At 37.6% G+C, this 27,309-nt stretch overlaps 1 protein-coding gene across 10 annotated transcripts in view; it reads right to left on the bottom strand.

Annotated features, from left to right (window-relative positions):
* ASPH (aspartate beta-hydroxylase) overlaps window positions 1-20,986 on the bottom strand; it is a 120,129-nt gene extending 99,143 nt beyond the window's left edge. For 2 of the 10 annotated variants that reach the window (XM_071554460.1, XM_071554454.1), the window contains exons 1-4: window positions 20,477-20,669; window positions 4,044-4,193; window positions 3,211-3,255; window positions 1,957-2,025 (exon numbers count right to left, since the gene is read on the bottom strand). In XM_071554460.1, the coding sequence (XP_071410561.1) occupies window positions 1,957-2,025; window positions 3,211-3,255; window positions 4,044-4,193; window positions 20,477-20,612 (400 nt within the window). In that variant the 5' untranslated portion in view covers window positions 20,613-20,669. The other 8 variants (XM_071554458.1, XM_071554455.1, XM_071554456.1 and 5 more) reach the window with 8 other exon arrangements.
* Between the last annotated feature and the right edge of the window lie 6,323 nt (window positions 20,987-27,309).

Below are 27,309 nucleotides of genomic sequence, written 5' to 3'. Positions count from 1 at the left end.
CTTGCTCTTTCAGGGTAGCCTGACCCAGAGAAGAATCCCAGAAAGTAATAAGCCTTCAAACACAGCATATGTATTAAGAAAATTCTCATAAACAGGAGGACCTATGCATCTAATACTTAGAAAGTTACCCTAATGCAGAACATAGCTTACTACATGATTTACTATATAGGCTTACTATATGGTCTTCTTTACTACAAAGACTTAATTCTGGAAAGCAAATTCCTCAAGAGGGAATCCAACCTTCTAGTTTCTGCATCAAAGAAATAATTTCAGTCTGCATAGTGGTGTTCATATTTATTATTAAATTTTAAACACAAACAAGCACATAACTTACAGGGAACTTTAGTTAATAATTATGTGCTCGCTATTAGAAAAATCTTTTCTATATTCATAATTTTATAATTGCCACAAAACTTCAAAATTTATAATTTCTTTTTACTGCAGAAATTATTATCAACTTTAAGAGAGATTAAATCATATTTCTAAGGAAATATTAAAAAATATTAAAAATAAATTTTTATCTGTGATCTTTTAATGTCACATTTGAAGTACAAGGTTTAAATGTGTGATAAGACAAGCTTATAATAGAAACATTTCCATGTACTGGCAGAATTCCCTGCTATATCAAGCTGCATAAAACAGAGTTGTAACAAAGGAGCAGAGTGTTCCTGGCCACCACCCTGGCAATTCGAATCCAACCAACATGACCTACAAGAAATTGATACCCACTTTCTATAGACTACATAATAGACAAAGATAAGGATTATAACTATACGAAGCGTTATGTTACTCACCACTTACACTTAACACTGAATCTGTAGCTCTGAAGTCATTCAGGGCACTGGAGATCATTTGGAGTCTCTCACATTCACACCACTGCAAACTGGTTCACTAGTTTTTATTACATGACTTTTCTTTAAACCATGAAGGAATTAAACAAATGAACACACATCCTCCAAAGACTTGCTTCCAGACAAGTAAGAAAAAGTAGTCTGATGATAAACTGGTTTTTACCAAGTATGAGTTTCAAATAGCAAACCATAACTGCCTCATAAATTACTGGTAACTTTGATTAGTTTTAAACATTCCACTTTGTCCTCTGCTCAAGTTATTATTTACTATGCTGGTTTTTTTGTCGTTTTGTTCATTTGTTTAATTTGCCGGGTTCACATGCTCAGAATAGGTGTAGATTTTAACAAACCAGTGAAAGAAAACTATACTTTCCAACATCAGGTATGCAAGAAGTATCTATTCAATGGCTGACTGGGAAGTGGAAGATGACAGCACTTTAAAAGATGTTGATAGAGGAGCAGTATCATGAAGCATGTCAAGTGATTGAAACTTCCCTTTTAAGGTACATGGTGAGCAGAAAGACATTCTCACAAGTCACAAGGAACAGAAACCTAAACCCAGTGTTGCAATGCCAAAGAAGAAAAATTCATCTCATGTACTACTTTTGAAGGGCAAAGAAAATGAACAGACTTGTGGAGAATTCAGAATAAAAACAGTACAAAAATATACTACACAAATAGTCCTCTAAGAAGTACAAAAGCATGTTCAGTCTTAAAGTGGACCTGGGTTAACATGTTAACATAAACAATGCTTTAACTCTTGAAGATCTTAGGTCTTACATCTGAAAAAATTATTAATAAACACAACTATCTTGCAACAGTCGATACAGCAGCAAACACCTAATTTCAAAATCATCCTGTAAGTAATTAAATGCATTCCACTTAAATTGCTATATTAGGAGAAAAAGAACAAAAATTGCTACATCTGGTTGCACACCCAATCCTACAGTTTGCATTAAGAAAAAAAACACATTACAATTAAATCAATTTAAGTTCTCCAATCAGAAAAACAAAAACCAGAAATATTGTTTTAACATGGAAAAAAAAACAAACATGAAGATGACAACAGAATTATACAGATTATTCCACCTGTATTTGTACTTGCCTAGCAACACTTTAGCATCTTCCACATCAAAATCTCCATCTCCATCAGCATCATAAATCCCAAGCTTGCCTAGAAGTGCAAAGACAGGAGAAAAAGACAAATTAGCCATTTGTTTCCAGCAGTGTTCTCAATGTGCAATGGTTGCCTGTCAATGCTAGATTGCTACTGTATGTTTTTTAACAATTTATATGTACTTATAATCACATTTTAAATTTCCTGTAAATATTACAAATATTTCAAGTTCCATACTGCGCTTCCTAGACTTGAGACTGAACACAAGTTTGTCTTTTCTTCTGGTGCTTAAAACAAATGCGTAATTACGTACTTGATGTGAACATGATTTGCTCAAAATAAAATCTAAGTTCACAAGGAATGTTCAACATGTTTGAGGGAAAATAAAGAAAAAAATCTCAAAAACTAATCAAATAGGCACCATTTGTTTTCTGATTACATGCTTCCTGCACTTCTAAATTCTCAGAAAGGAGATAGGTATACAGGTATATAGTTTTTAGTGCCAAGTTAATAGAAAGCAAGCAGCCTACTTTCCAGACAAGGGAAAATAATTCATAAATTTTATCAACAATTGTACAACCTTCCACGCAGACAAAAAAAGTTGTCCGTTCTTTCATACCTGACTATTAAATCAGCTTTCTCACTTTTATTTTTGAAACTGCTGCTCTACCAGCCCTAAGTATATGCAAAAGGAAAACTCAGTTTCTACTGAAAGAGAACTTTCAGCACAGAATTGTCGTATCCAGGATTTGAAGTGTCTTATAATTCAGACATAACTTTTAACAGGATTAAAACTCTGCAGTTTGCAGAAGAATTCTGTGTCCTTATAGTCTGACAGTATATCATACATGTCATTCTCTAAATCAAGGCAGAACTTTATTTCCATCAAAATCAATGAAATACAGTTCTTAATATGGTACTTAGAAAACTAGAAAATAGTTTTGTGGAGGAAAAAATTCAGACTTGGGTCTAGAATAGTCAAAATACGTTCCTCAGCATCATATTTTCAAAAGAATCTGTATCAGTTTATGGTTAAACATGGCAGGCTGGTGCAAAAATGTAATTGTCTAGAAATAAGAATACTATCTTTAAAACCGTGAAGAATGAGACAGATGAGAAATGACTGAGTTTCATGCCACTGCAGAAGAATAGTAATTCTTAAAAAAATAAAAACATCATAAAGTAAACCAAAACTTTCAGCCAAGGGACTGTAAAAATAAGCTTATTTCTCCAATATCCTACCTTGTAGGACCTCTGACAAGTTATAACGGAAATCCTTTGCTTTGGCTGCATGCATGGCAAAAATATAAAAACCATTACTTGCATTACTAGATCCAGTTAAGTTGCAAATCAAAAGCTTCTCTTAAAAAAATTGGTTCAGATCAAAAAAGGCACATATCAACAGATTTCTAAACTTCGTAAAACCACCAGTTCCAAAAGCACGTGTTGAATCCCACAACACCAAGTACAACTGTACCATACATACATCTTGAAATCAGAGACATGAATTTGCAACCTTCAATATTTTATTAATACATAATAATAAATTAATATAGGTTATTAATATATAATAATATATTAATTAATATAATATTTCAATATTATATTTTATTATCAGTACTCTCTAAATATTGTCATACTAAGATACAATTATCACTGTTGTAAGCTTAAAACTGAGGTCATTCAACAGCTCCCTCATGAGAGGATGACTGATTTGTCATCCTTACCCTACAGGCATCACAGTCCATCAGAGGAGGATAACACTAGCTGCCCACTTTCAACCACTGCTGTGAGTTTCTAAGAGATAATAGTCAAACAATGCATATTTACCTCACCTCTCAAATGAACTGCAGTATACATGTCAGAAAGAGATTCTGAAGGATGTTAACACCCTTTTTGAGTCTTATAAGAATTCAGCACTAAAATATAGTTTTTGAAATATATTACTTATTGTTATCATGTAGGTCATTTGGAAACACTACCGCAGTCAAGTAACTTGGATAAAAATTTAAAATGGCCTTCATTTAAAGAGTATCATAATACTATTAGAAAAATCTTAAGATTTAAAATCTTACCTAGAACTTCTTCATAATCTACAAGTTCAAACCAGACAACTGCTACTGACGTCCAAACTCCCAGCAAAGCAATTACCATAAACCAGGTGAAAAACGAGCTTCCAGAGAGGCCTTCTTTCTTTCCATTCCTGCTTCCTCCATGCTTAGTCTCTGTTAAAATAAGATAAACAAGTAGAAAAAATGGATTTGTGTAAGAGTTAGAATATTATTATTGGTAGGACATAATTATAAAATTTGTTACTTATGACTACACACAATACAAGGCATTTAAGAAACAGGGGGTTTGGTGGTTTTTTCTTGTTCTGGGGTTTGTTTAGGTTTTGTTTAGTTTTTATTTAAACTTCGTCACTGTTCCTTGCTTTTCATATCACTGTGGGAAGCTTGATGATTATCTGAACTAAAGTCTCATAAGCAACCAAACACCAAAAGCCCCCATGTAATTTGTCTTACAACTTAGCCAGACATCCCACCTTGCTCTCCCTCTCCCCTTTCCTGTGTATTTACACAGAGCTTAACATTTTTGAGATGCCTTGCATTTGTGCCCGAAGTGCCCAGGCTGCCACCAGAGGGACACTACAGCTGGCAGAAAACCTTTGCAAGCATTTCGCCTGAATCAAGTTTCGAAAGTACTTGAAATAGCTCAAAGAACCAAAATGACAATTCAAATAGCCCAAGATAGCTTAAAACTCTGAACCATAGTACGGGTAAGACTCCAAGTTCAGACAGACAGTTAACCAACTGAAAACATCTTCCCTGTTGCTTAGAATCAAACAGAGATTCACTCTGTGCTAAATAACCAGACTTTCAGTACTGTGGAACATACAAGTAAAAGCATGACACAGAGACATACAGTAAATCACAATTTCATTTATAACTGCACATATGGAAAGTAAATGCATATAAAAAAATTCAGAAGTTATAAACAAACCATAAAAAGATAGACCTTGACCTAGATATGGGTAATGGGTTTCAAATGGATATTGACACTAGCAAAGACATAAATTCCTTGGTCTGTTTTTTTAGGATGATTTTGGCAAAAGAGTGATACATGTAATAAATATGCAGCCAAAAGGTGGCCTTTCTCCAAAGTTCAAGGTCTGCTCTTCTGCCTCTTGATATGACTGCTACAAGGTTGGCACTTGGCTGCAATTTCACGTTGATCGCTTGATTCCACTTCATTCTGTTCTAAGAATCAACTTTTGCCTGTTCAACTACAGGCAGTCCCAGTTTTTCAAGCCAATTTTTTTATATGTTTTGAAGTACCTGAGGAACTTTGTCATGAATATTGTGATAATATAATAAGGTTAGGAGTTTATCATACTAATTACCAGTAATGTTTGATGTACACATCAACATTGATGATAGAAACAGACAAAAAATACTCTCAACAGCCAAATATCTACACAATTGTTTTTTACAATAAAATGGAGTAGCTCTGAAAAAATAAGTAATTATAGACTGGTGACTGACTTATTTCTGCAACAGATACTATAATAAGTACTTTCAGAACCTGCTTGCTATCAGGTAATAAACTACCCTTTTATTACACTCATTGTGCTATATACCAACTTCAGACCAATAAAATCCTCAGTAATCCACGTCAACCCTTAGTACAGCATTTTACTGAAGAAAAAAATTTTTTATTGAGACTACTCCCTTCAAAGATCAAATACCACCTTTAGTTTCTTTTCTACATTAAACACACATGTCCAATAATATTCAGAGAGAAACTGAGACAACTTAGCCTCACATCTGGCACGTATCACCTGCTACTGCAGAGTCCCCTAATTAAATATGTGCAAAGTCCATATAGTCAGCCCATTTTAACATTTCTCTTGTGGAAAATGCACAAGGAGACTGGAAACAGAGGGAAAGATAAGCACCATGTGCCAGTATATTCAGAAATATGCTCAACTGTATATGAATACTACTTAAGAGTATTCTTAAGTGGGAAATGTTAACATTCAGAAATAAATAATTATAGTATGTGACAGCAGGGCTTCATTATACCAGTGTTCCAAGGCAGTCAATGAAAGCCTTGTATGTATTTAAAATTAAACTTTAAGGTTAAAACAATTTACAGGATTCCAAGTTTCAACTTGGTTCTAGAGTAAACAGAAAGGATCTCAGTGCATTGCACACTCATTTATCTTACTGTTTACTGCTAGTTGCCTCTGACAGAAGGGGGTTTACTTGTTAGAAGAAGAGGAAAATAAAAGACAACTTATTTAAGTAATTAAGCATAGTTGCTCATATTTTTTGCTATATAAAAGACTGTTTCATGCAAATTCCTCAAAAATATTCTGCTATAAAAATGTAATTCAAAACAGTCACAAAGGTACAGTTTTATGCTGTGGCTTCTGACCTTACAGGAAAATTATTTTCAAAACTCTTGCAAAACAACTCAACCATGGCAGCATGATCACGCAACACTTTTACATAAGTGGAAGTTATGCAACATAAAATGTACAAATTATGTCTGCACAAATAATGCTACATAAAGGGTCAGAACAAAACACTGCGTGCACTGAAGCTGGCTCAGACCTCATTCCAAACAGTTAATTCTCAACTCAAGCCCTTTCCCTGCACATGCTGCCAGCCATGTCAAAAGTAGGTCACTTGCCATATCTGGTAAGCCTGTGCTTACACCACCAGATGTCTTTATGCAGACATCAGAAAGTCTTGAAGCGCACACTATTCCTCAACGGCAAATGTATAAAATCCTGTACTTCACCCACCCTCTCATTAAGACACTCCTAGCTAAAATTGTATGAAACTCCTTTTTCTTTAGCTTACCTTCAAGATACCTAGCAACTTTGCATATTCAAAAAATAACTTTGAAGTCAGATATTTGAAGACAAAACAATGTCTCTTTTGTTAACATATGCTCAAGTAAAAAAGAAGTTACAATCAACGACCCTGCCTTAAACTCATGAAATACCTCTAGTCCAGAGAACACACAAGCAAAGCGAACAGATGCAGTCTGTAACAGACTAGAATGGCAAACTGGCAAGTAAACACCAAAAAATGGCAGTACATCAGTTACTCTGTCGATTACAAAATCAGACATAACCGGTATATGCAAATACACGTTTTCCATTTGTCTATATAAAAAGGTTAGGATTATACCTGTGTCATCAGCCATAACATTAGTACTCGATTTCCACAGAGAGAGCAAGTGTCAGTATCTCCAAAATATTAATGTTGAAAGCAGAGTAAGAAACAATTTATCTTCACTCCAGTCTTGCAACAGGAGCAAACAAGTTTGCTAAAGCCAGCTCAGCTGGAACCCGAAACTGGACCCAAGAGAAACCTCCCCTCCAAATCTATTTTTAGAGTGGTTATCTTCAGGAGCCAAACGCTTTTCAGAACTCATATGGCAATCTAGTTCTGACGACAATCAAATTCACTCACTCCTCCAAACAGAGCATCCTGGGTAGTTGATCCTTTCCCCTCCCCTTAATCCTCCAACATCAAAAACAACAGCGAATGAAAACGAGCACATTGTACTGTAGTATTTTTGCTGCAACGCATGTCACAGTGCCTGAGCTCTAAGGACATTAAATCCATGTGCATAAGCGGAAATACAAGTCTGGACACAAAGCTTGCCTGGTTGCATTTGTTAAGCTGGCCCTCATCCAAGAAACTTTCTCCATGTCGGCACTCCTCTACCAGGCTTCCTGAGACTGCTCATTTGAAACTTGCTAACTACTTTAAGAAAAGAGACAACTCATTTTTATAACACAGCTTTGAGTCCTCTAAAAGCATTACTTGACATGAACCACACGCATTCTTGTCAAACAATTTTCAGATCAGAACTCTTCCCTGGTACACATCGTATGTGCTTCTAGCAGACCCAAAGGAGGGTTCCTCATAGTTTTGCCAAAGGAAATTCTGTTTTCCTAGCATGCAATATACCACATGCCATAAAGTTAAACCAGGCAAATCTTGAGTGGAAGTCAGAAACAAACTCATTTCTCATTCATAGCAACCCTAAAAAAAACTTCATGATCTAGCATTCTGTCCTTTTCCCCCACGCTTCTTTAAATAGCTCAGCTGTAAGGTAGATGGAGTGAACAGACAAATGTTACAGCTACTTTGAAAAACAACACATACCTCTGGTGGTTTCAACATCCAGCAACTAATTGCCAAATGCAATTCCCAACAGCTCAAGGGAGAAAAAAAAGGTGACAAAAAGTACCAGAGTTTAAGATTTTTTAAATGGATGAAAAGGAACTACAGGCAGTTGATTCTGTAACTAGTGTATCTTTTAACTATATTGAAAGTCACTTGAACACACTTAAACAGACCAGATGCTCTAAGACCTCCTGACTAGTACATTTCAGGAACTTAAGTGATGCACAAGCAATTCAGAATAAGACAAAAGGAAAAAAACAAAGTTACCAAACACATGGAGAAATCAACAGCTAAGTAAGGAAAACAATTTTACATGCAATGATATGTAGTCTATTGCTTATAAATCACAGTGTTTTGACAGGCATCAGGTTAGGCAATTTGCTGCAACTTCACTTTAGCTGCACCTGCATTTGCAAACACCAGATCTTATTACAAGTGGATTCATGGAGCATTCAATAGATGCTGAGAACCTCAAGTCCATATAATACATATCTGGGGGGAATTGGTCTCAACTAGAACTTACCTGGCTGAATGCCTGTAAGCATATACCTTTTCACTTCATTTAATTCAGACCTAAGGGAGTATTTTCTATTCAAGGACAAAAGCACATTGCATAAAAACAAAGTGAGTGGAGACAGTCAAGAAATTGATTTCAAGTGTACTCTCCAAATCTGAACTGAGACACATATTCTGATCTTTAACCAAGGATCCACAGCTTTCATCTTGTGCCCTTTAAAAAACAATTGATTGCAAGAACATGTCTTCCCAAGAAATTACAAACATCTTCCTTCCTGAAAGGTGAGGTTACAGCTAAAATGGGGAAACTCTTCAAACTCATCAAAAGGAAAATGGACAAAGATGGACAAAGGAACCACAAAATTAATTACACACCTCATGAACAACATACATTAACACACACTTTGAAAAACAGAGATTACATACGTATCTCTTGAAATGTTATAGTTCAAAATACCAAATAATAAAATATATAAGAAAGGTTAATTGAATATATGCCTGGTTTAAAACACAGGCTTCAAAGCATTCAGGTAAGTATTTGTATAATTTTTATAATTATTTCTTGAAGAGAAAGGTGTACAAAAGCAGGTGGTTACTAGAAATTATGTATGTATGTATGCATGGCCAGGCTTCGTGAACGCAGATTTGGGAAAGGCTCTCCCCACATGGGTGTGCCCTTCCAGCCTGTGCAGTGGATTTTTTAGGTGAGGCACAGTGTGCGCAGAACTGGCCCCACCCTTTAACTCCTCAGGTTCATCTGCCATGGCTGAGTGAGCTTGGACAGTGACACTGAAATCCTCAGGACTAGAATCTACAGCCCCCAGTATTCCCAGGAGGTCTCCCATCCAAGTGCTAACTGGGCCTGACCCTGCTGAGCTTCTGAGATCTGACAGGACTAGATATTAGAAATATATTAAAAGTATGATTTTCCACCTTTCTCTTAAAATACAAGCTTTCTCCCCCACACTACTGTGAGACAAATTATGTATGTGTATACACACATAGACACACTTCTTTGTGACACTTATTTTAAAATCTAGACTTGATAAGCACTCGTGTTGAACTCTTAAATTCTGAGAAGTCACCGCACCATAATGACTGCAAGTACTATGATGAGGTAAAACAGATATTTATCTTCAATTTTGATTTATTCTATACCAAGGGTAGAGTAATACACTTTTAATAGACAAATCTATGCTTTTACAAACTCTTTAATTTTTTAAGGGAGACAGGGTCACTGCTTTCTCTCTTTACATTTGGAAGAGAGATTTTTACTGAAATACTTCTAGTATCATTCATGAAATATTCCAATCATATTTACACAAATATCAATACTCAGAAATTTTGGTTTGTTTTAGAATCATGGCAGCAGGGTCTTCTAAGATAAGATCTAAAGCTTAAAGGTTTACTTTTAATAAATTCTATATAAATTCTTTGTGACACAAAATTGATTCTTCCTTTTAGTTTCTAAGACATTTTCTTCAGCACTACAACCTCAATGGAAATTATGGGGGAAGAAGAGTGGCTTTTTAAATTATCATTATACTCATTAAACATCAGATCTCTGGTCTGAACTTTCTATCATCTGGTCTACATGTTTATAAAGATACCTGTGCATGTTACTAGAGGACTTTAATACCTAAATCAGAAATTTACTCATTGGGAACACAGAAACAGATGGAACAGAAAAAGCACTATGTTCAAAGAAAACCCAAAGACCAGAAGGTAAATTTGAAATAAAAATTAATCAAGTGAAATGCAATTTTGGTTCTCCTGATGCCACTTCAAAGATTTTTACATCAGTATTTGAGGAACTTCTCCTTATTCCACATATAATCAATCCACACATAAACCTTAAAGTTCTTAATTTTCAATCCCTACAAGATTTCTCACAGTAAAATGTCCTACTATACAAACAAGCAAAGAACATAAATACTGAACACAAGGGCAAAGTCATAAATTCAGGATTAGACAACAAAGCAGGCTGATCGTGGAGATGCTGAGGCTGGCCATCTGGAGGGGATGAAAAAAAGGAAAAATAAATGATGTATCAGAAAATATGTAAAAAGGTCTAGGATCATAAGCACCCTGCTGAACTTCCCTAGTGAAAGGAAGCTTCTCCCTTCAAGAGATTAAATGATTCCACTGAACCATCTCTTCCAATTCCATGCTTAATCAGGATGTGAAAGATCAGAGATTCAGTTCTCTCCTCTGGGGAACAGTGTTTGAACTTCAGAGGTCTAAAATAATTTTTTAACTATACCCAAATGTATAAGAGCAAAGCCATTTTAGTCCCTCAAGATGAAGCCATTTATTCGTGCACAAATCTTAACTGACCACAACAGTAACTTGTAAGAGAGAAACTCTGCAATATAGAGACTAAAACCCAGTTTTCTCCCTCCTTTCTAAGTAAGAAACAGGACCCCAGATATACCTTACTCATCCTCATACTCACTCTCGGCAGGCTGAATTTCTGTTTCACATTGAATTGGAACAGTTTCAACAACATGAATCTAAAATATACAGTCTCCCTCCTGTTCAAGAATATCCTATAAACAGCAGCTGCAACACTGGAGGAAAACAACCAGATTTACTATTCTTTGAGAAAATGAAATTAAATCTTTTTTTCTCCTCCGACCTGGATGAGTTACTAAGTTACTAGTTACCAAGTATTGCAGAAAAGCAGGAAACCACTCTTTAAGCCATACTTGTAACCATAACACCTGTTTAGACAGAATCAGATCTGTGATCCTATTAGCTGAAAATATGCTTTCAGTAAAACAGACACATATAGGGTTTTTTTCTTTTTTATATTCAGTTTATAAAGAGATGGTCAATACTGGAGACCATCAAAAAGCCATTTCTGAACATAAGCTGCTCCTACATTCAAAGTACTTTTAAGCCTAGATATACCTTTCTGACTCAGGAATCACCACAATATTTAGAGTTTTTCAGTTGCAAGTTACCATGATTTGTTACTAAGTCGGATTTAATTATTCTTCAGAAAATAAAAATCCAAAACAAAAATAAGATTATCATCTGGCTGACTGATGTCAAGTATCACTCCCAGAGCGTATTTTTTTACTTATTATTCTTCAGTTAGTTACATTTTCCTGACTATAAACAAAATCCTGATGGCTTTCCATTGACTTGATTCTTCTAAGACACACATACATAAGAAAATAATAAAGTTTATTCACATGAAATCTACTCATAAAAGAAACATTACAGTAATTAGTAGGTTCAGTGTTGTTGGTTAGTTGGTTTGTTTATAAAAAAACTACGGTTTTCTCTCTAAAACAGTCACAAAGGAAAGACAAAGAGAAACTTAATGAGAAATTCTGTCCCAGGAATTTGCACATTTTCATAAGACTTGTCAAAGGCACTTGATCTAAATAGAGCACAACAGTGGACACTATTTGAAGTGCAAGCTGCACACTTTTCAGTGAGGTCTGGAGCAACCAGCTCTTTGTCCCCATAAAAGCTGCTGCTGTTAACAACTTTCTTCCTGTCGTACTTATCCAAGCGTAACTGGTGAAGTCAAAGAAGTTAAAAATGAATACAGAGAAATATATTCGTAAGAGAAAATCTTCCTTTTTATGTGTGCTAGAAAGACCATCACTTTCAAAACTTAGTAAAATTTTGGCCAAGCCATGTCTTGGCTTTTACTTTTAATTTTTGGATATTCAGATGAATATTTTTTGGCTAGTTCTTCAAGTAGGATTCTTCAAGAAAAAAACCACACAGATGCACAGATGTGCACACAGTTTAAGTGACTAATGACACAGCTTACAACCCGAAAGAGTTTTATAATGAATACTGACTATCAACAGGAATATGTTTAAAGCAGTATTTAATGCATCTGAACAGTTTGGATTACTTTTTTTAAAAACCTTTTCTCCACAAAGTAATGATAGTACAATAACAGGCTTAGAGAGTTAACACTTCAGAAAACAAAAAAAAACAGGAGTCCCATGAAGATGGAACAAAAATATTTTGTTATATATTTACCTGATCTAAACACATTTGTACAAAAAAGTCCCCTCCTACATTCTTATATTTCTCCCAAACAATTAAGACATTTTTCTCTAGTTCGTTTTTGATGTGTATACAGGCACATGATAGAATTAAAATCTAAAAGTGAATTCAGAACTTGCCTCTTGTAAATTTACTTGACTCTTGTAAATTTCCTTAAAATTTTAGTTTGCCTCCTGCTATAAGAACATCTCTGTATCAGCTGTAATACCAATGAGTAGAAAAAATTAATATTGATTTTAACTGAACAGGTGATTTTAAAGATTTTTAATAGCTGCTGTTTTGATTAACCAGCTCCCTCCCACAGAACATTTGGAAATAAGATCTAAAATTATACAATCTACCTATCTTGCATTTGAATGATTTAATGTAGCCAACAATCCTACATAATTACTAGGTTAATTAAATACTCGGTTGTATTTAGGACAGAGTAGAGTTCAGGGAAGGTAAACGTGGAGAGGAAATACAAGAAATACTTGGGCCCAGAACATGCAAATTTTGCTGGTGGTGACCTTTAAAAAAGATTTCATTACATAAGGTCGAAAATCCTCCTCTCTGTGTATAGTACATGGGCATTCATTTAAGGGTATTTTTTCCTTGTTCCATTTTCCTATCCTGTAATGTGGGTCACATCAATTTGTTTTAGCAACAAGTCCTAATTAAGCCACAAAATGAAGAAAACAGATTATGTGTTTCAGTTCTTCCAGTTTTTCTCATAGTTTGAGGGAGTTCAAAGAGCAAAGCTTGAGTGGCCATACTAGTCCCCAAAACTCTGCTTTTCATGGGTTTCTGCTCATGGGAAAAAAAGAACATTTTTAAATGCTTAAAATGCCTAAAACTTATAAAATTTTCAAGTCTGATACTAAGCTAATTTAATTAGGCATTTGTCCATAGAGGTGCTATGCAACTGCAACCTTTATGGAGTACAAAAGAGCTTTTAGGTGTCTCATTCCTCAATCATATAAGTAGCTATTAAAATACATTGTTAGGAGATCTCAACTGAAGAATTGCTGTTTGCACAACTTTTTGGCTTCAAAAGATACGTCTGTGTCTTCTGGCTACTATACGTCCTCTAGTTACTATAGAAAGAAATAGCACTACAAACTGCTATGTGAGATTTAAGACTACTAAAAAATATTTAAAAATTTAAAAGACACTATTATAAGTGAGAAAGTGAGATATTTTTCATTAGTAATTAATTGTTGATTATCAAACAGAACTTCAGGAAATAAAATTGCATACCCAGAAACCCACCACTGAACAGTTACAAACCCCTAGCTGTTAAGTGTTATGCAAAAGAATTCATCAAAGAAACAACTTGGTAGCATTTGTTACACCAGGTTAAGTACATGCATAATAATAGTGCAACTCCATATGAAGGAGACTAAATTTGTTTAAAGTTTAACAAAGCTGAACCACACAATTTAATTTCCAGTATGTTTAAAGACACATAATATTATGATTACCACTTCAAAGCGTAGCTCAAACCTTTTCCATGCAAAGACCTAGCCTGTAGATGCAGTTAGGAAAAAGATTGCTGCAGGCTGTCACACAGATTACCAGATTATGATCTCCATGAGGAAAGAACCGCTTGGGGCAAATCAGAACTTCACTGCTCAAGTTCTCTACAATGAAGAATTCAACATAAGAATTAGCACAGGAATTCTTATTACATGTTTCAAAGTGATTCCAGGTGAAAATAAACCCTTTCCCTTGGTACAGATGAACAGCTAAGGGATTTTCAGTGTAAAGAGACAGCAATATTGAAATCTCAACTCTTCATGCACTCTGTAATTAGAAATAATCTTAGCACATGGGCCTTCTATTGCTGGTAAACTGTTGTCTTTACTGAAGCCCTCATACAACCTATTGCATTAGCACAGCCAACCAGACCATTGACCTTTCTATGTTCTCCCCATGGCTCCATGATGACATGAACAAACATAAAACTCTAGATTCAGCCTCACCCTCCCCTGCTGCCCACCCACGCATTGTCATCTCTTCCTTTCTCCACAGATGACCTTCCAGGAAGCTGCACACTGAGCCACTCGGGGGGTAAAAAAGAAACAGAACCAGCTTTCTGCTTATCCGTTCTCCGTGTGGTTCACCTTGCACCTGCACAGCCAATAATTCAGGTACAGGGAAGGGGAACTGAAAAGAGGAAGACCACAGAGCAATCTCAAACTATAGCATTGAATTTTTTATATAAAAAGTAATTGTTTATTCCCCAATATAATATACACCCTTGGGGTCTGAACCTACACTAGCCATGACATCTGATGGGGAAACTTTATGTGCATTCTCAGAGTAATTGCCAAAATCTGAGAAAACATACTCCACCTTTCCATTTCCCCAATACTAGAGATATTTTAGGTTCTCCACCTAACATATTAAACAAACCTTATCCCAAAAGGCTGCTAAAAAGGTTACCTTATGTACCGTTTAAACACTTAGCAAAATGCTTACAAACTATGTTAAAGCAAACATCCTTGCAGATGTGAAATGCAAGTTTCCTCCATATCTGAAGCACCATTAAGATCTTTCAGCCCACTATGACTTTCTGCATACAGGTAATATACATTAGAAGACACAGAGCAGGCCCAAGATTTCAGCCTACACTGAATCAAATGGGACATGACAACTTTCCTTGATGTCTTTATCAAGTAGCAGCATCTCTGGAAGTGTGGAGAGGAATCTCCTAGTGCTCCACAATTCTTTGGAAGAAAAAATACTGACAGAGAGGAAAGTATCAGACTCTCTTTGTACTTATGTCAATCCTACTACACTTAAGCATTAATCTTAAAACCCAAAATAATACATCCATGAGAAAAAGCAAAGAAATCCATATACCAGTCAAGATGGAAAAATAAGTCATCAAAGCACATACTGTGTTTGAATTGACTGCTTTTCATTGCATGGTCACCTTGGCAGTCAGTTACTGCACCTTCCAATAGCAAACACCATAGAGAAAGTTTCATTTAGATACACCCAGGAGATGAAAGGGTTGTTTTTCTAGAGCTCACTTTACTGTAGTTGTAGATAAATGAACCACGAGTTTTATCAAGGATTCACTATCCCAATGCACATCTGCTCATGTATGCAGAGGAATACCTGTGTTAATGATCTTCAGAATATTATTTATCTCACAGTCATTCCATTAGAGATAAGAGAACAGACTTGCTTGAAAAGTTGCTGCTTGAAATTTTGTACAGGACACTTTTAAAAAAGGAAAAAGAAAAAAGAAAACCAGCAGATCCAGTAATTTCACTGGTGGCACTGCTGCAACATACCATGTAAATTACAGATGTTTGGATTATTATGTTGCTATCAACTTTTTATTTGGTAGATTATTTTACAATATGTTAAAAGTATTTCTCAGAAAGGCCATACTGAACAAGACAAGGCAAACAGATGAATCAGAAAGAGACTGCTCTCTCCATTGTCATGGTTTTCTATTTGTATTAGTGTGGTTTAGGGTTCCCTGAAGATTTAAGAAGGAAGTATGCACACATAGTTGTTATTTAGGTACTTTGTCCCTGGCATGAGCAACTCATACTATGAAAGCTATAGTTAGCTTTAAGATAACAGGTACACAAATGCCATTAAAATTCAGATGTCCAGGATTAGTCTTACAAGTCACAATCAACTTTCCTGGTTAAATCTATTTTGTTCCAAATACAGAGACATGATTTTTGACCAGTCTGTGTCAAACTGTTTATAAAGTAATATCTGGCACTAGTGGTAGAAATTCAAGATCTTCAATTAGTTGTAAATAACTAAGGAAACACCGTAAGCTTGCAGAAGAAATCACCAGAGCATTTCTAAAACAGTACAGAAAGTTTCTATCAATGAGGCAGAAAGTATTTCTTATTTGCCTTCAATAGACCTGTAGCAACTGTAACATTAATAGCAATCCACTGTATACTCCTGAAGACCAAAAATGTTACAAGAAAACATTTTAACCTTGGCTTGAAACAGCCAAAGCAAAGCACTGAGCAGGATGCTAACTGAATTCATAAAAATTCATTTTAGTCCACCAAACACTTGGACTTTGGTCACTTTTGGTCAGCAAATACTTTGACAAATCAAAATATTTGCTAAGCTCCAGAGAGCATCTCAAATTTACATCTCACTTATGACCTCCAGCATCTTAATACCTTTCTTCTGAAGGACTACAATTAACACAAAGAAAGAAAAATAATGGATGGACCGTAACACAAAAAAAACAGATTATACGCTACGCAACCATAAAGTTGAGAGCATAAATAAGCACAGTGGACAGTAGTTCAGGCTAAAAAATTGAGACAGAATTTTTAGACAGCTAGAAGCATCATATTTAAACAGAACCCATAGTGTAAGAAAATTAGATGTTACACTGCAGCACAGCTGGGTAGCTCTGAGAGACCAGAGAACGCACAGGCATCCTACTTTAAGCACTGGAAGCACTGATGTGACATTCAATGTTCCCAAAAGCCAACAGGAGAGCTCCAGCAGGTAAAAAGTGACCTGTTTCGATGATGGACTTTCTCTGCTCTTTAGGTAAATTAAAAATCTAATGGGGAGTCTCACCTAGAGAAAGTACACTATGAAGAAGTCTTTCCAACAGACAAGATAAAAAGCAAAATTAACAGGTACAACTTATTTCTAGAAGGAATACAGGTAAATGAAAAAGTAGCAATGTTAGCACAAAACTGCATTTGGATAAGGATATCGGGTCAACCTCAATGCATACCAAAAAACCCCAAACAAATCTGGAGAACAGTTGAAAATCCAAAAATTAATCAGATAATTCCATTAAGGGATGTTAGAGGGTCCAAAAGATGAGTAAAAAGAGTCAAAAGTTTGGCAAAACACTTTCATATACAAGGAAAACACATGGTTAAAACAGAAAAAAGTGAGAACTAACATCTTCTGGGATCTTGCAGAGAAAAGTAGGGGATGTCAGAAGATTCTCAATCATTACTGTGGAGATTAAAGAGAATTTATCAAAGCAACAATAAAGATCTTTATCATCATAGAGACTGAAGTCAACACAGCCTCAGAACTAGCAGAGGTAGGATAATGTTTATTTTAATACAAAATACAGTTGTCTGTAGATACAGATGATGCCTCGTTTTGGAAATTGCATAGTGCCTAGCTTAATGGAGAACTCTCCCACTTGGCTTTCAAAACGCAAATAAAACAGACAACAATTATTACACAACTGTATGATCAGTAAGAATTATGTTTAAGTAAGTCCTTACTTAGGTACTGTAAGAAAAAAGACACTTGCAAAGCAACATAATGACAAATGTCAACCGTACCCTTACTTCTGTAAGTAAGCATAGCTTACAATCCAATCCATAATTTTTCAGCCATCTGTATTTCACTAATAGCTAGGCTGCTGATCCTCACTCCTGCTGGAAGGCTTCTCCACAGGCACCTGCTAATGCCACAGACATTTCCAAATGTCACATCTCATGAAATCTGAGGGAGTTAATTCATGATCAGGTGATATGCATTTGTTCCTGTACCAAAACTCTCCTTCATCTAACTAAGCTTCAGGTAACATTGCAGCAAGTATCTGTTACTTCATCTAGCTGTTTAAAACTGATATTCTTCATTTAGAAAGGCCAAGTCTTTACAATGGATTCTGTAGACTAGTGAAAAGAAGCCAAACTTTCCAGTAAAGATAATAAGAAACACATTTCCCTTGCTTAAGTACCCCCAAACTGTCAATTTCCTCCTGGTTTTCAGTTCTGCACTCCAAATAAAAATCACTGGCACGGTCATACAATTCTGTAAATGTCATTTTCAAAGAAACATCCATGAGTAGCAGTACAAAGCTTAAATACATAGATTTTTTTTAATTAGGACTGATTTGACAACTTCTAATATACAACTACTGAAAGTAAAAGGCAGAGTTTTATTTCTAAAAAATATTCAATTCCACTTCTGACATTTTAATGTATCTGAAAACACCTACATCAACTTCAGTTAGAACTATTTTGGACTTAATCTCTTTGTAAGATTACTCTAAATATTTTGTGATGCAGAAACCTAAAAGCAGATTACTACATTCAGGTGCAGGCATTGTCTTGAGAGCACAGATTTTGAGATAAGCTGCCAGTCTCATCGGTTTCAGAGCTGTAAGCAAGGCGTTGCAAAGAAGCCACATCCTCTCCCAAGAACTGCTGTGAAAGTGAATATTTCTGTCAAGTAAGAACTGCCTCAGACTTGAGGTTTTCAGACTTCACAGTCTCACCACCTCAAAATTATTTCCTCATCTCATTTTCACATCCCCTGGCTGCTGTGAAGAGTCTGCTCCTCTAGCTGTTCCTTTATTCGCACAGGAGCAATCACCCCTTACCCCTTTCTGCAGCTGCACCTGTGACAGCAGCATCAGCTCCACGCTGTAATTGCTGCGGCTGCCCAAGGGGTTCTAAATGGGAGTGTCTGAGACCAGCAAAGCACTTGTCTAAATTCAAGAGACTACCTCTTAGGAGAGTGCCTAACATGTTACCTAGACTGCTTCATCCCCTCAAAGACACCTTTTAATACAAAGAGATACAATTTTACTCACACTGCAAATAAAAACCTATGGAATACTTTTTTTATTCAGAGATTCAGTTTACAGATAAATTTATTTTTCAGATGTTGATAAACCTTTAGAGTGATATTTAAAATATTAACAGTACCATGTTCAGTATTCAAAATCACACCAAGGATGCATGTTTTTAATTCATTATAATTGAAAATCTGTATTCAGCATGCTTAATACTGAGTGATAATCAGAACAGCTCAAGTCCAAGGAAAAAGTGCAGTTAATATAGACTCTACAGCATAGGTCAACAGTTGGAAAAGGATTTAAAAATATAAGAAATAAAATTAAAAAAAACAAATACAAAAACAAAACCACTTCTATGAACATGGCAATATCATCTCTAAACTCTTTGAAGCTAAAGTATATTTGAAATCTTTCCCTCTAAACCCATGTGATAGGTAAACGAATGCTATATTGGTTCTTCCTTTAATTAACACTGTTCTCCCTATTATTGCTATATTCAAAGAGAGCCAAGGTATTACTGCTGTGTCCGAACGGCATTTCCCCACTGGTGCTCTGTGAGCATCAAGCTCGAAACCAAAGAAGCTACAACACGAAAATACTCAATCTCTCAAAGAGCACTTCCCCTCTTGAGTGCGGTGTGCATGGTTGTACAGTGACTCCAAAAGTACACACACCTTTTTTCCGCTTTCAAGCATGTTCTGCTATGCTTAGAAATGCTGTTAAGTTGTCCACACGTTGAAGTTTATGAATAGTCAGATTTATTCTGGGGTTCTTTACTGGCAAGGTGGGGTGTGTGAAGATCGCTGCCTCATAAAATCTCACATTGCCCCGAGATTATCTATTCCTCCTTCTCTCCATACTTACAGAAACCATCAGGTCAGATGCTCTACACTCAACAGGTCTAATAACTAGATCTACTGACTAGCGTTGCTAACCAGGTCAATCTGAGGAGCTATTCCATATCCAAGCCTGGACACAAGAATAATAACGACTTGAGAATGGAGCATCCCAGTTCCACCCCCATCTCCCGGAGGAAGTGGTCTAAGGGATGGATACCCAGGGATGCCGAGGCCTGCCCGGCGCTCACCCCAACTCTTCTGGGGAGCCTCCGAGGGGCGTCCCCGCCGCCCTAGCCCGCCAATTTTTCCCTCCACGTGAACTCCCCGGATCGGGGACGGCGGAAATACGAGGGACAGACCTCGGTCATCGGTCCCTGCGTCCCCCTCCCCAGCTTCCGCAGCGCCGGAGGAGGAGGGGGCGAGGGAGGCAGGAGACGGCGCAGCCCCGCAGCGCCTGGCCCGGGGGCTGCTCCGCGCCGCGGGGACCGGCGGCATCGCCCCTTCCTCGGCTCCGGCCGTCGCTGGCGCTGACGCCCCCGCCCCTTCCCGCGGCAGCCGCGCCGCTCACCTCTCTTGGAGCCGGGGCTGGGGCTGCCGCCGGCGGCCCTGGAGCTCTTGCGCGAGGCCATCGCACCTCCCGTGGTGCCGCGCAGGGGGCGGAGCTGCGGCGGGAGCGCGTCGGGAACCGCCGCCGCCACCCGAGCCCGGCGCGCGCGCGCGCCCTGCGGCCACGGCTGCGCGGCCCCGCGCGCCCGGCCCCGCCCACCGCCCGCCCCAGCCAATCGCGCGGGCGAGGCGGGGCGGCGGGTGCGCGTGCGGTGCGCGCTCCCCAGACGCCCCCGGCGCCTTTGAACGTGGCAAACGCGGGCGCGAGCACGGGCGGCCTCTCGCGAGGGTTCGGGCGCGCGCACGGCGAGGGGGCGTGGCCACCCTCGCCGCCGGGAGTGGGAAGGGTCGGAATGTGAGGCTGGAGGGGCCGGCTGGGATGGGTGTTCATACGGAAACTCCGCTCAAAGCATCCTCTCCCGTATCTTAAACTCCACATCCAGTTGTTAGAAACAGCATTAGGGTTTTGCTGAAGCTAAAAGTACTGTAACAGAGTAGTTAAGCTGTAATTCGTTTCTAACGGGTTTTCCGGCCTTTGGTGGGGGTGGGGAGCCTTGGACAGGTAGGCGAACCGGCCTAGATTGTGAGTCCCCAATTCCCAGCCAATAGGAAGAGGGGCCAGGGACTTTTCGGCCGGGAAAGGGTATAAAAAAATCTGTTTGTTTTTGTTCTGGGTCTATCTCTTGGGCCAGAGAGAGACACACCCGGTTCAGCCGAATCTGATAAATAAAAAGTTTAGTTTTGCTTTGATGACTTTGTCCCCTCTAAATTCTATTGGTAAATGTAAGCATTTCTCACACAGTGAAACGCCCAGATTTGGGGAAACATCATCAGTGTGCATAAATGTCTAAGGGGAGCGTGGGTGAGTGCCAAGGGGACAGAGCCAGGGCCTTCTCAGAGGTGCCAGGCAATGCCAGAATCGGACATGGGCAGTAAGGGGTGCACAGGAAGTTCTCGAGGAAGAACTTTACCGTGCAGGTGACCGTGCACTGGAAGAGATTGCCCAGAGAGGCTGTGGAGTGTCTCTCACTGGAGATATTCCAGAACCGTCTGGCTTCACTCCGGTGTCATAGGCTCTGGGATGACTCTGCGTAAGCAGGAAGGTTGGACCAGGTGACCCACTGTGGTCCCTTCCAACCTGATCCATCCTGTGACTGATTCTGTGAAACAGCTTATCAGGCCTTCCTGAGAGCTCCTTTGAGACCTGTGTAGTTAAAGTGTTTGAAGTACATTTCATCATATGATGAATTCTCCAACAAGGCTTTTTGAGGCTTTAAAAATAATCACCTGTGACAAAATAAGTCTGTTTTTTCTCAGGAGTTCAGGGTGCCTCCTGGTACTCAATGATCCTGATTGAGAGCGGATTAGGTAGCAGTTTTGCATAACAGTAAAAGTCTGAAACCAAAAGGTGAAACCCAGCTTTGAGTCCTGACCATAAATACACTGTTCCAGGTCAAAATCAACAATTTTGTAAATTAGATCCATTGCGAGTGGATGTGTGCGGAGCAGGATGACTTTTTTCCCAAACAAAGATGGGCACTGAGTTTTTTGGATGGAGTCATGCAATGAAACTAACTAGGAACAGTAATTTACTGAAGAGCATTAATTGGTAGCTTTGAATGAGATTTGCATTTAAGTGCTTGGTCAAGTAGCACAATGATAGCATGGGTACTCTAGCCAATAGAAGTAAAAGCAACTAGTTTTAGGAACCTCAAAAATAATGAAGTCTACTTCTTGATATCTCTCATGTGACCTGATTGGTATCTGGTACAGTTGAGTATCTGAACATTTTGCTTGGTTATGATAATCTACCAAAGTCTTATTTTCACATAATGTGTAAGTACTTAATATTTGTGCCATGCTCTCCTTTTGTTTAGTGAGGCTGAGGCTGAATCTGCTGAACAAGTTCCACGTCTGCTAGAGAGGAGTACATGTACTCATGACCATGTGCAATTTATCACAGAAAAGCTTAACAGGATGAATTATTAACATTTCAGCAAATTGGAAAGTATAACATAAAGAATAAAAGCTAAACAAAAAAATCTGTAACTGGGATTACTGAAAATAAAAAAATTAGTAGAAAATATCTGTGACTGTATTCTTACAAGTAGTAGTAATTACTGTCAATTGAGTCAACAGCTGTTTAAAGTTAAAGTGTGATAAAGTTTCCTGAAGCTATACTATGGGAAATGTCAGTTTGATAAGAAAAGAGATATGGAGAACATTGAAGCCACTGGGTGAGCAGTGACACGTAGATGAATATTGCTACTGTTTGACTGTGAGCAAAATTTTTGGCTGTAAATGAACTGTAAAATCCCTTACTTTTGCGTACTTTGGCACACAGCTCCAACATTTGGTAATTGATGTATTCAGTACCTGCTTGTACACCCTTCTGTCCGAGAAGTTTCTTTTGCCGGGTTAAAATATACATGCAGAGGTGTAAGTGCTCATACAGTATTGTGTCTTTATGCTGATCACTACCCTTCTGCATGATCTCGTTATTTAGATGTTTCCGTTGATCTCCTCTAGCATCAGGAAGGCTTTTTGTCCCAGTCCACACATAAGTGTAAACTGAAGAAGAATGCTAGGTAAGAGGGACTATTGTCTTCTACTGATCAGAGAACCTTTTTCTTATATTTCTGCTTAATATGTATGATCATGCACTTAAAATCTGATCAGCATTTATGGTCTTGGACTGAGCAGCCTTTCAGTGAAACTTAGCAGGAAGCAGAAGGCCTGATTTTCCTATTGGAATCACCTGAGGACAGTTCAGGTACAGGGTATGTGATTTGTGTCGTGCCATTGAAGAAGCTTGGGACAGCTTGGTATCAGTTATTTTAGAAACAGTAATACCTAATTTGGTTTAAATTTGGCAAGGTGACTGTTGCAGGAAATGGTATGACAATCCCTTCTGATCTGAAATGTCATGAAAATTGAAGAAAGTATTTAAAACGTCTTTTTTGGGAAAGGTGACAAAGAGAAAAGCCCACAGTGTAGGTAGGTGAATCTGCATGGGAATGGCTTGTAATTTTTTAACCTGCTGAATTACTTCAGAGCTACATGTTTGGTGCCTTGTAAGGGTGTGCAGGAAATCACAAGACGATAAATATCGTCTTTGTAGGAGGAAAAGAAACAGCAGAAAAAAGAATGTAACAATGAGGAAGGAGCAAGTTTGTAAGGAAAAGGCAAAAAAAAATGAAAGCCAGGAAAAAAAAAGTAATAAAAACAGCAGTTATAAATAAATATAAGGTATATGAGACAGATCACATGGTGGTCAGTTGGAGACTTTCCACTGGGATCAGGCTTTTAAAAACAGAAAATAAAAAATCCTTTCTCTGAATCACCTTTTCCCTCACTCCAACTGTCCTAATTGTTTGTTGAGACTACAAGTAAACTAAATTTAAATTATACTGCATAACATAGATCATTGTATTAGAGGAATGCCACCGATTAGTGAGCTCTGCTTGGAAAATAAATAAATGTTTTTACTGAGCATTTGTTTCCATAAATACCTTTGCAGTAATGCAGTCACAGCTGTTTTGCTGTCCTGATTCATTCAGGCACAGTGACTCTGCTATTTGACAGAAAGAAATAAGTCCGAGGGGAGAAGCAGAAGAAGCAATGAAATAATTACACAAAAGAAGAATTCAGTCTCTAGTCTCCTTATTTCTAGAAGAACTGCACACATATGACCTTTTTGTAGCAGTGAAATGAGATGCTGAGTAAAAGAGGAATTATTAATATGAAAGAATGAGTGTAATCTCCTTAAAGGAACCATTCATTTAGGCCTATGTTTTTCACTTTCTATATCATAACTGAATATACCATTTTAAACCCCCCTTCACCTGGGCCAAATTCACTGCTATAGTTTACTGAGTTTATTTCCAATAACAGTTTTTACCTGAATTTGCCATGAACACATTTGTTACACTGCTAATAGGATATGACATTTCTTCTCTGAAAAAGGTATAGTCATTGAAGGGTGCAACCTTACCCTGTTGGTGTTCATAAGCAATGCTATTCATATGTTGATAATTCTGACTTACAGCTGTCCATTAAATTGCATACATTTCTCATAAATAAATGAGTTTCACTTATGTATTAGGGGAAAGTCCATTCTACAACTAGAGAGGAAAAATAATTTTAGTACATTGCATTGAAAAGAGGTAGAGAATTTCCAGGGTATCATTAGAAATAATATGCTAAAACCTCTAAGATAGTATAAGATTTTCTGTTGAAAAGTTTGGCATTTAGAATGTCAAGTGTTTTGGTTGCCCAGATAATATATTTTCATGCACAGTGAGTAAGTTATGCACCTTGCTAGCCAGTTGGAAAAGGTCTTCCCACCAGCAGGGTGTGTTCAAAAATGTGTCTTGGGTAAGTATGGGACAAAGAGGGTGATGAACAGGTTTCGCTGTTACTTTCCTGGATTATCAAGTTGACACTTGAACTGCTGGTCAGCTTTCTGGTTTCTACAAGAAATACAGAGAATCAACATCTAGCCATTTGTATTTGTCAGCCAAGATTCACTAACCACTGATCAGATGTTTGGGGAAGAGGAGAAAAAAAGAAGGTAAAGAGTGTCTCAGTTATCCAAACCTAAGCCTCTCCATTGTCTGTGTTGATGTTCCACTTATAGCTAATTGAACCTGCAGCAAGGTGAAGTATAGTTAAGCTAGTTGTTCTTAAGGAGAAATTTTCTCTTTTTATGTGTTTATTTTAGCAGCACTTTGATGGTAGTAGACATCAGTTTTAGATTTGGGCATTCTTTTATAAGCAGTGGAAAGTTTTCTAAATGGTGACAAATAGAAAGCATTCATTTGTTGGAGAGGCATTGAGAAGGATGTAATTATCCTGAATATAAGATGCACAAAGAAGTTGAGCCAGGTGAAAGATGTCAAGTTTAGGCAAAGCTAAGGTTGAAGTGAAGTTTGGTTTAAGACTGCTAATGTAAAATGTAGGTTACTTTACAGTCTAGGTCAACAGCTTGTTCTCATTACTCTCAGCTGATTTGTATTGACCTCCCCAATGAGTAACTCAAATAGCTATTGGCCTTTGGATCAGTGGTATTACCTAGTAGTCGTTACACTGTTGCTTGGATTCTGCAGGTATTTCTGCAGATTGTACCAGGTCTAACTCAAGTAAATTGATCCCTTTGACTATAATTAAAGCTGAAAAATGAAACAAATTTCTCAGAGCAAGATTTTTCATCTGATGATTAGATTTTGCATAAACTGGAAAGACTATTTGGAATTTTGGTGAGGACTTGTCAAGTCTCTGTGCATCAGCACAGAATTTTGTGGATTTTTTCTTACATCATGAGATGTTCAGAAGAAAAGAACAAACGTTTATTTGTACACCTTTAACAGTTACTTGTAATGTGTATTCTTGGAAGCGCTATGGGAAATAAGCATTACAAGATTTAAACTGGAAGTCACACCTTCACGATGGACTGAGAGCAACTGATGGAGTTCAAATAATGCAAAACACAGGTTGGGTACAGGTAAAGACTACAACAAACCAGGATTAGTATTATTTCAATTATTTTGGATAAAATTACAATTCTCATTAGAGTGGCAACAAGACTGAGACAGTCATTTCCAGCATGTGCTACTGAAATTAGCAAGAAAAATAAGAAGTTACTTTCCTGCCACTGTACTGTCTCTGCTGTTTTCCTGCTCTCTCCCAGCTCTGCTCAGTAGCTTCCCATCTTCCACTGAGAATTGTGATCATCCCTGTGGGGTATTCAGATAACGTGTTCTGTCTGGTTAGTGCAGAGCTGAATGGCTGGCATGTTCTGGCCAGCACACACTTGCTGATTAGTCATCCTTGTTGGCAAATTAAAGAACTGAGTCCTCTCTAGTGAGCTTTGTATCTTCAGTTATAAATAAATACCACTGAAGTTTATTTAATGTTCTGCAGCCTTGAGAGACTTTTACATACTCAATTATTACAGAAATAAAATGGAGAAGATTCACTTAGCTGTATTTAGAAGAAATTAAAAACTGAAAGTGCCTGCAGAAAATAGGTACAACAGGCTAGTATGGTTTTTAAAAAATAGCTGTAAGTGATACAGCTTTCCCTGTAAGAGGCCTTTTCAGCCCAAAGCACTTAGGGATCCCCTGCAGCTGATTTCACTCTGGCTGTAGTAAAGGGGCAAGGCAGCAAATAAGATGAGTAGTTTCATTAAACTAGAACTGATCAAAAGCTAGAATTCTGTCATGCTCTTTCTTTGCAAGTAATTTCTGGGGGGCATAACCTCTAGCATGAGCTCACACACTTGGCTGTACTGAACATTCAGGGCAGCAATATATATACTTGCTGTATTGTTAATCTTGTACCCCCTCAGGGAGGGGATGGAGGTAAGTTTTTGGCAATCAAAAGAATAAAGTCTGTGACACAGAAATGTGTGATTTCTTTTTCTTGATGTGAGACAGCCAATGCAGGTCTGTTTGCAAGCAATCTGGAAGCAATGTCTTTGATTAAATACATGTAATTAATATTTGCCATGATAAAATACATAAATAATAAAAATATAATGTGTGTATGTTAAGCAGTGTCAACTAGGCAGGAAGAAAGGCTAAAG

This window comes from Pithys albifrons, chromosome 4, assembly GCF_047495875.1.
Source record: "Pithys albifrons albifrons isolate INPA30051 chromosome 4, PitAlb_v1, whole genome shotgun sequence".
NCBI lineage: Eukaryota > Metazoa > Chordata > Aves > Passeriformes > Thamnophilidae > Pithys > Pithys albifrons.
Note: the sequence above shows the minus strand (reverse complement) of the source record. Positions and strands in the feature narration are given on the sequence as shown.